We start from the raw sequence: 9,017 nt of genomic DNA, 5'->3' as shown, positions 1-9,017 counted from the left end.
TGTTATTAAATATATTTTAATCCTACATACATATGATTTATTTATTGAATTTGTGGTTTTATTAATGTATAATTTATATCAATTTTTTTAAATTGATAGATATTTACATTGATAGAAAAAATATCATTTCATTATATATTATTTATATTTTAAAATATAAATAATTTATTAATGAGTATTTTTTTCATTAATAAATTATTTAAATTTTAAAATATAAATAATTTATTAATGAGTATTTTTAGTCCTACATGCATATGATTTATTTATTGAGTTTGTGGTTTTATTAATATATATATATATATATATATATATATATATATATATATATATATTAATTTTCAATAAATATGATATTTTAAAATTAATTAATATAATATTAATTCATATTAAGGGTAAAATTGACCTTTTATTTGGATCATGTACCAATTAAGCCATTTTTAATATTTTGTGTACCAATATAACATTTTACCAATAGTTCGTGTGCCAAAATACATTTTACTCTTTTAGAAGTAGAAAATCAAAATTAAATCTGATATTTTGAAAATATTCATTTATTATATTTAAAAAATCATGAATGGCAAAAGGCAACGCATTATTTATGTTCCGAAAAAATTAATTACCTGATATATTGCGATTTGCGATTTATTAATTATATCGCTACTATCAAGATTATTTTGAGTACGTTTAGTTGATTTTCAAAACTTTAAAAAAACAAAAATTATTGTATAAAATTTTTTATGGGAAAACTTATAAATTATTAATGATAATCATCCATTACAAGTCGTATCAACCAAATATTATTATTTTTAAGTGTTATTTACATCAACCACCCCTGTGAAATATTGAAAATGCACATTTCTCCCCTTTGAAATTTTAATGGGCATCTTCAACCCTGATTTTTTAAAAAATTAGCACACTCGACCCTTCAGATGCATGATTATTGCCCACGCGCCCCTCATGCAACTCGACAAAGATTTTGATATTTTTTTTGCACCAAATACCCCTGTGAAATATTAAAAATGCATATTTGACCCCTGTGAAAATAATTTTTAAATCTATTTAACCCATAATACATAATTTTTAATAAAATCCAATTATAAATGTTTAGCAAACATTTTTTGTTTTATTAATTTTTATTTTTTATTTTAAATGTATTATCATTAATTAATTATTTTCTAAAAAATATTATTACTTTATCATGTTATCATTATTTTATTAAACTCACTTCCTATTTCCAAATTTTTCATTAAACATGCATTCATAAACTAGTATTTAAATATTTTCAAGCACCAAAATATTGAACTAAACTGATAAGTTCAAACATATTGCTTTTTCGATTTAGGATTATATATTATTGAACCAAAATTTAAATTTTTCGAGAATATGCATTGCATAATTTGTAATAAATAATAAAAATAACATGCTTATATAATTCTAAATTGAAAAAGTAACATTCATGAACTTATCATTTGGTTCAATATTTTGGTATTTTTAGATATTTAAATCCTTATTTATGAATCATGTTTAATGGAGAAGTTGAAAACATGAAGTGATTTGATAAAATAATGATAACGTGATAAAGTAATAGTTTTTTAAGAAATAAATTAATTATTAATTATAATTTTAAAATTAAAAATAAAAACAAATAAAATTAAAATTTTTTGGTACTTATCATGCACTTATCATTTCGATTTAATATTTTGGTACTTTTAGGTATTTAAATCTCATTTATGAATGCATTTTTAATGGAGAAGTTGGAAACATGAAGAAAGTTTAATAAAATAATTATAACAAGATAAAATAATAATATTTTTTAGAAAACAATTATATAATCATAATAAATTTAAAATTAAAAATAAAATTAATAAAATGTCTTCTAGTCATATCCTTATGAGGTAGAAGAAAGGGTTGACGTAGGAGTAATTGAAATCTTCGAACATCCATAAACATCTCACTGTGTTATTTATCAGTTTACGCACCTATTTCGTATCTGCATACACGATTTTCACAAAGTTTTTAAAATCTGTTATTTGACATATTTTTGCACTTCACTGTTTGTCAAATAGCATTAGACGCCAAGATAAAGATAGAATTCAGTCATTAAACCAATTGAATTCAGCCCCTCTTATCGAAACCGTTCTTTTTAGAGTGTATTCACCTCCCTCTACATTCTAAACCGATCCTAACAAAATTATTTAATACTTAATACATCTAAAAATATTTATAAATTTATGTTATTTATTCATTAAACATAAACTATTTTATATGATTAAAAATTAAAATAATTTTTTTATTTTATATATAAATATTATGCTCACTCAAAACGTGTGCGTTAATGGTTAATTTTAATTATTTTGCAAGGGCCAATAGATTTATAGTATTGCACCTTAGAATAATATCGTTCATCAATTTGAAATAGCGATCGAGACGCACACAACATAATAAATAAAAATTACATAAAGATAATAGATTATGGTGAATAGTAGGTAGAGTGTAATTTTGAATACGACTTCTTTGTTATTTACCGATAGAAATAAATGGGTATTTTTATAAGCTAGATATGTAATTTGAAGTTCGCTTCGTATTGACAGATCAAAAAATTAGTATAAGTGCATTATGTCATAGTTTTTGTAAAAATAACATACAATAAAGACAGTATGGATATAACTTTTTCATCATAGTGTGATATGTTGAACACTTTTATTATTTTGTCGTGAGATCATATGAAAAATTTATAATATTTGACTTGCGTTATTTATACGTTATTGTGTTAGTTTAAGGTTTACTCAGTACACATCGAAAAATAATAACTACGAGTTCTCGTATAATAAAAAAGATACCATGTTTGGTACAGTGAAAATAAATTTATAAGAATTAGTTAATATCTTTATGTAATAATTGTATTTATTTTTTTATTAAAAAGTAAATAAAAAACATGAAATACTAATAATTTGGCATCATCATTTAATGTGGCCGCCATATCTATTTCATTTTTCAAAAAAAAAAAAAAAAAAATATCGGGGGTTTGCATGTCTATTGCTTCTAATTCTCCATTACATTACATAAGAAAGTACAACCCGTCTCTTTCGGGTTACATATACACGTTACTCTTCGTATTTAATATTTGCAAAAAAAATTGAAGCACCTTTTACTCTTTCGGATTTTAAAGTCAAGAATGTCTAAATGCATCCCTTTATGATTATTATTATTGTTATTATTATTATTAATGTATTATCATCATTATTATTATTTGTAGTAAAATTAACTTTTTTTTTTTGGAAGAAAATAAACACAATTAAATAGATTGATGGATACTCGTTGAAACTGAAATCTTGGCTCTATGCCTTGTATATTTATGTGTGAAAAAAAACATACGTTTTGAAGCCAAATATCCCCTGCAATATTATATAAGATATGGCTGTAAGATTCCAACCAAAAGCTGTGTCTTTAGGTTTATTCTGCAAATTCAAGAAACTGGTCCACTCAATAACAAGGTAGGTAAAAATACTCAATCTTTAAAGTTTCCTCGTGTCCCCATCTTTTTTTCTTGCGATCATCGAGCAATCAGTGAGTAGGTATTTTGCATCTGAAAAGAACATAAATTGTTCTTTATTAGCCCCCTGATGTCACGCTCTTTTCTTTTTGTACGATTGTGTGAGCTAAAGATTTGAACCTGTCTTATTTTTTTGTGGGTGTTATGTGTTTGGGGGTGTTTCGTATCGAAGTGGTTGTGCTTGATTCTTCGCTTTAGTGAGTGGAAGAGGATAAAAAAAAAAGTGGATGCCTTTTTGGTTTCTTGTTCAGAAAATGGGTGTGCAGAGTTTCATCTGTTTGTTGAATTGATTGGTCCAATGGAGGGACTGCGAGTGCAGAAATGGTCTTCTTCTGGGCATGCCCATTTGAAAATTTCTTGGATTCAGCGTCGAATTTACCAAAAAGATGGGATTTTAACGCATGAATCGAGCCCTCCTCCATCTTCATCTGCCTCTAAAATTAACCCTGCTGTTCTATTCATTATTGTCGTTCTAGCAGTTCTTTTTTTCATAGCTGGGCTTCTCCACTTGCTGGTTAGATTTCTCACCAAGAACCAATCATCCTCTGATTCCGATAGAAATTTAGAGGCTTCGACATCTGATACCCTTGAGAGACAGCTGCAGCAGCTCTTTCATTTACATGACTCTGGTCTAGATCAAGCTTTTATCGATGCGCTGCCCGTGTTTTCGTATAAGGAGATTGTTGGCCCCAAGGAGCCTTTTGATTGTGCCGTTTGCCTGTGTGAATTCTTGGAGATGGACCAGTTGAGATTGCTTCCCATGTGTAGTCATGCCTTTCATATCAAATGCATCGATACTTGGCTGATGTCGAATTCGACGTGCCCTCTCTGCAGGGGAACCCTCTTTGATCCTGATTTCTCCGTTGAAAACCCCGTGTTCGAGTTTGATGAGTTCAGGGAAGAAGATGGATATCACGGTTATAGAGAGAACACATTCCCTATCATCCGGAAGAGGGTGGAAATTGAGGAAGTTGCTAAAGAAAAGGGGGTTTTCCCTGTTAGGCTTGGTAAGTTTAAAAGAATTGACAATGTGGATGGGGACTTGGGAGGTGAAACTAGTAGTAGTAAATTGGATGCTAGAAGGTGTTACTCAATGGGTTCTTATCAGTATCTTCTTGGTGATGTGAGTCTCACGGTGTCGTTGAGCCAAGATCGAAAGGTTCCTAATGCAAAGATCGGTAAACGGATGGATCCAACAAGTAATCCTTCAGCCGACGAGAGTACAGAAGGGAAGAAAATAACTATAGGTACAAAGACTGATAGCTATTCTGTTTCCAAGATTTGGTTGTGGCCAAAAAAGGCGAAATTCGGAAGTTCTTCTAATGTCCATTTGGATCATCCATCTCCTCTAAACAAAGACTTGCCTTGGATTCCTGGAACAGGAGCCGTTTGAAAGGTATTTTAGCTTCTATTTTTCTTGTTCAAACGCCAATCGGTTATTGTTAGCCATAGAGTTGGAAGAAACATATTGAATGAAATGTAAAATGTCAGATCTTTAAACGATTCAAGCAAGAGAACTCTTGTATTAATGCTTCTTTTTTCATCTGCTGTTATCTTGTCAAGAAAATTCAATTTCAAAACTAGATCAAGATTCGGTAGAGAAATCTTGGGAAGATCGAAATTCGAAACAGGACGATTGGCCTGGACAGTTTCAGATCAGTATTCACTTGTTCTTGTGGGGGAACTCGATGCTCTCAGATGAAATCAAGAGCCACAAGATTTTTGTGTTTTTTTTTTAATGAAGATTTGAGGTTTGTTTTCAAGAAGTGCTAGGTTGCTCTTGTCAAATTTGTTTGGTCTGTTCTTAAATGCTGTCTCAGCAAGTTCAAGAGTTGAACCAAAAGAAGGCAAACACAACCACTAAGTTCTTGGAGCCTCGAAAAAAGGTTAATTTATAATTCAATCTAGATCTAAACTTAAATTGGTAATCAGTTCCTGTCAAAAAAAACTTTGTTTAAACTCTCTGGGCCCACATGTTTTGTTTCGGATGAAATTTGGTACAAAACATGAAAAATATGGTACAAATACATGATATTTGAGTATAAAACGTGTTAGATTTAGTATAAATATATGATTTTCGAGTACTAAAAAATATTGATATTAATAACACATTTATCTTATTTGGATGAAAATCGGTACAAAACATTGAAAATATGGTACAAATATATGATTTTTGAGTACCCAATGTGTTAGATCTGGTACAAATATATGATTTTTGAGTACTCAAACACATGTTGCAAGTTCACATTAATAAAGATGTTTAGATTTTATACTCAAAATTATATTTTTTGTACTCGATCTTGAACAATTAGTGCTCAAATATCTTGTATTTGTACCATATTTTCAATGTTTCGTACTTAATTTTATCCGAGAAAAATAATGTGGGCCCAGGGAGTGCAAACAAATTTTTTCTGACAAGGGACTGATTATTAATTTGCTTTTGGATTTAGGGACTGAACACCAATTCATCCCTCGAAAAAACAAGGATCGTCTCTAAAAAAAGGCATAAAATTTTTTTATGAGAATTTCTCACAAGTCAATTTTGTCGTGAATTCAATTTCATCATATATGGATTTCTGACTCAATTCATTAAAAATATTAATGTCAAAATTATTATTTTTCATTGCAAATACATATCGGGTTGATCATCTCATGAAAATAAATCCGTGAAACTTAACACAGTAGACATACCAAAATATACTAAAAACAAAATTGAATCCGGGTTTCGATCTGGGTTCCAAAACTGGAATTGGAGTAGAGAACTTGCGTTGGGTTTTGGTTACTAAGAATAAGAAACCGAAACGGGGTCAAACCATAACCGATATTTTAAATTGACACTAAGTTTTAAGAACATGGAGTATATAAGTATATAACTATATATAGACAATTTTATTTGTGTAGTCAAACTATTTATTTTATTATAAACTAAAATTTCTTCCAAGTTTTATTTCTTTTTTATATAAAAAAATATTTCTAATATTTTGCAATATACTTGTTAAATAACCAACTTTAATTCTTAAAAGAGAACTTAAATTTTAATCAGCATAGCCCCATCATAAACATGCATCTTTTAAAAATAGCCTTTTTTATTGAAAATTTTACAATATAGACTTGTATTTTTTGAAAACCCTAAAATAAACTTTAATTTTAATCCTTTTTATCTACTTTTCTTCTCCTTAGTTTATTTTGTCAAACAAAATTTTCCTTCCGTCCCGTGCACTTGTGCAAGTATTACAAAAATTAATGTGTGCTTTTGGTGGAAAGAATTTTTGGGATCGACTAGGGTTTTGCGTTCATGAGATGGATGTTTAAATTAAATTGAATCCGACTATCCATTTTTAAATCAACTTTCGCATTTACCATCTAATATGTTTTAGTGTTTAAGTAGAAAAGGTTTAAAAGAAAAATTAAATTTTGAATTAAAAAAATAAGGATAAATTTGGAACTTAACATAATTAAAAATTATAAAAAAGAACTCATATGAGATGATCTCAATTCTCAAACATAAATTTTGTGAAACAGATGTTCGACCTCATCCGACTCGTTAGAAGTACTCTTTACGTTCCACTCAGTTAGATTTGTGTGTGTTTTCACATATATTAATAAAGTGTTTAAAAGCTAAATTTTATCAAAAAAATTCCAAATTTGTTCTTATTTAATGAAGCTTTTAAAAGAATAAAATAATTGTATAAGTAGCTAAAGTTATTATTTAATATGGGTAAAAATGGTAACAAAATATGAAAGATAAACATTAAATACGAAAACTAGATTATATAATTGAGACGGATAAAAAAAAAATGTAGTATAAATGAATGAGACAGATTGAGTATTATATTTACGTCAAAATATTATTTTTTTTATTGCATATATGGATCGAGTCGACTCGTATGACAGTCATAATAACATCCGCAAACCATGTCATAATTACCAACTCATTTTTAAAGTTGATTCATTTAAAGTCCGAAATTCGTTATAGTAATTTTTCAAATGTTACAAGATCCAAAATTTTCAAATGTCTAAGCAAACGCATCTGGAATTCTGAACCTTCTTAAAACACTATACCCGTAAATAGTTCTAAGTTTTCAGTTTTCACATGGTTTACCATTTTGTAGCATTCAAATGCTATAAAATGTAAGCCTGTAGATGCGATGTCAAGGATTACATGAAAATACGAGTGGTTTTTTGTAACCATTGATCAACACTTTGACACCACTTAACTCATAAATGAGATGACGAAATATGTATAATATAAGATATATGAAATATAACATTGCATTACACTTATCTTTTGTAATACTAGAATCAAGCATGGGGCCAAAGTAGGAACAAATAATCAGCCGATATTTTATTTTCCACGCCAAACAGAGCACGGGGTACGATCTTCATGAACCATTTCAATGTACAATTTCAAAATGGTTGTTGAGACCCGATCCGGATAGTCTATGCTATAACGGGAGTGTTTCTCCCCTTATTTCAATACCATTAGATAACATGTGTGTTGATGATGCAATTGTTGACATTTGACCACATCATGGACACGAAAAAGTACTTTAGATGTAGCATAGAATAATCCGTAAAGTTAGAACTTTGTGTCACGAAGAAAGAATTTTTTTTAACATTCAACAACATAGCGATCGATCACTAAAGGATTCAAGAATGCGTATGAATTCAAGAATTTAGCAGATAAAAAGACAAGTAACTTCAAACCAACCAAATCAATGAACATATGTGTATGTATACCCATGCTACTTACAATTCTATAATCTATACCCAACCAGACTCTTCCTATGCTTCTTCTGGAGCAAAACTCGTTCCTTTCTCCCAGCCTCAGGCGAGTTTGGATCATGTGGATCTCTCATATTTTCACGCAAACCAGACAGAAGAAGCATAGATTATCCCCCAAAAAATGAAAGCAATTGTGTATCCTAAAAACAAGACTAAAATTGCATCCCATTAATTTAAAAAGATTTATAAACAATCACTTGAACGATGGCGCATCCTTCCCCATGTCCATGGATCCTCCTTTACTCGGCGCGTATCGCGACGAGAAGTCCCGGAACACTCGGTCGTCCTCGAACTGCTCATTCCTGCCCGGCCCGTTGTCGAAATTCAAGGAGTAGCTTAAAGGATCGTATTGGAATTTTCCGGGCTTGGCCCGGCCGGCCGTCCGATTGAAACGGCGGATGAAGGTCTTCCATTTGGGACCTGCCACGAGCTCCGACCATTCCCTTACCTTCTTCAATACGTTCGAACTTTTACCCCACCAATGGCCGATGATATTCTCCTGCTCCTTCTCCGACGTCGAAATCCGCTCCCAGTTATTCGATTCCCGCGATGCGAAACACGGTAAATTCCAGAAACAACAGCATCCCCGGCCGAAGAATGTGGTTTCCTGTAAATCTTCGCCCGAATCGGAGTCTTCTGGGGAAAACTCTGGGGCCGCCTGCTCTTGGATGGCGGACAT

At 30.4% G+C, this 9,017-nt stretch overlaps 2 protein-coding genes across 2 annotated transcripts; one reads left to right on the top strand and one right to left on the bottom strand.

The window, feature by feature from the left end:
- The first annotated feature begins 3,371 nt into the window (after window positions 1–3,371).
- Window positions 3,372–5,309, top strand: LOC140882977 (RING-H2 finger protein ATL46). The gene is made up of 2 exons (XM_073289251.1): window positions 3,372–4,949; window positions 5,117–5,309. Exon 1 carries the CDS (start codon window positions 3,852–3,854, stop codon window positions 4,944–4,946), a length of 1,095 nt encoding a protein of 364 aa, XP_073145352.1. The 5' UTR covers window positions 3,372–3,851; the 3' UTR covers window positions 4,947–4,949; window positions 5,117–5,309.
- Window positions 5,310–8,531: 3,222 nt separating this feature from the next.
- LOC140877198 (uncharacterized) lies at window positions 8,532–9,017 on the bottom strand. The gene has a single exon (XM_073280728.1). It carries the CDS (start codon window positions 9,015–9,017, stop codon window positions 8,532–8,534), a length of 486 nt encoding a protein of 161 aa, XP_073136829.1.

This window comes from Henckelia pumila, chromosome 2 (genome assembly GCF_033568475.1).
Source record: "Henckelia pumila isolate YLH828 chromosome 2, ASM3356847v2, whole genome shotgun sequence".
In the NCBI taxonomy this organism is placed as follows: Eukaryota; Viridiplantae; Streptophyta; class Magnoliopsida; order Lamiales; family Gesneriaceae; genus Henckelia; species Henckelia pumila.
Note: the sequence above shows the minus strand (reverse complement) of the source record. Positions and strands in the feature narration are given on the sequence as shown.

Coding starts and splice junctions, on each gene's coding strand:
- LOC140882977 (XM_073289251.1), top strand. CDS start 3,852: ATGGAGGGACTGCGAGTGCAGAAATGGTCTTCTTCTGGGCATGCCCAT.
- LOC140877198 (XM_073280728.1), bottom strand. CDS start 9,017: ATGTCCGCCATCCAAGAGCAGGCGGCCCCAGAGTTTTCCCCAGAAGAC.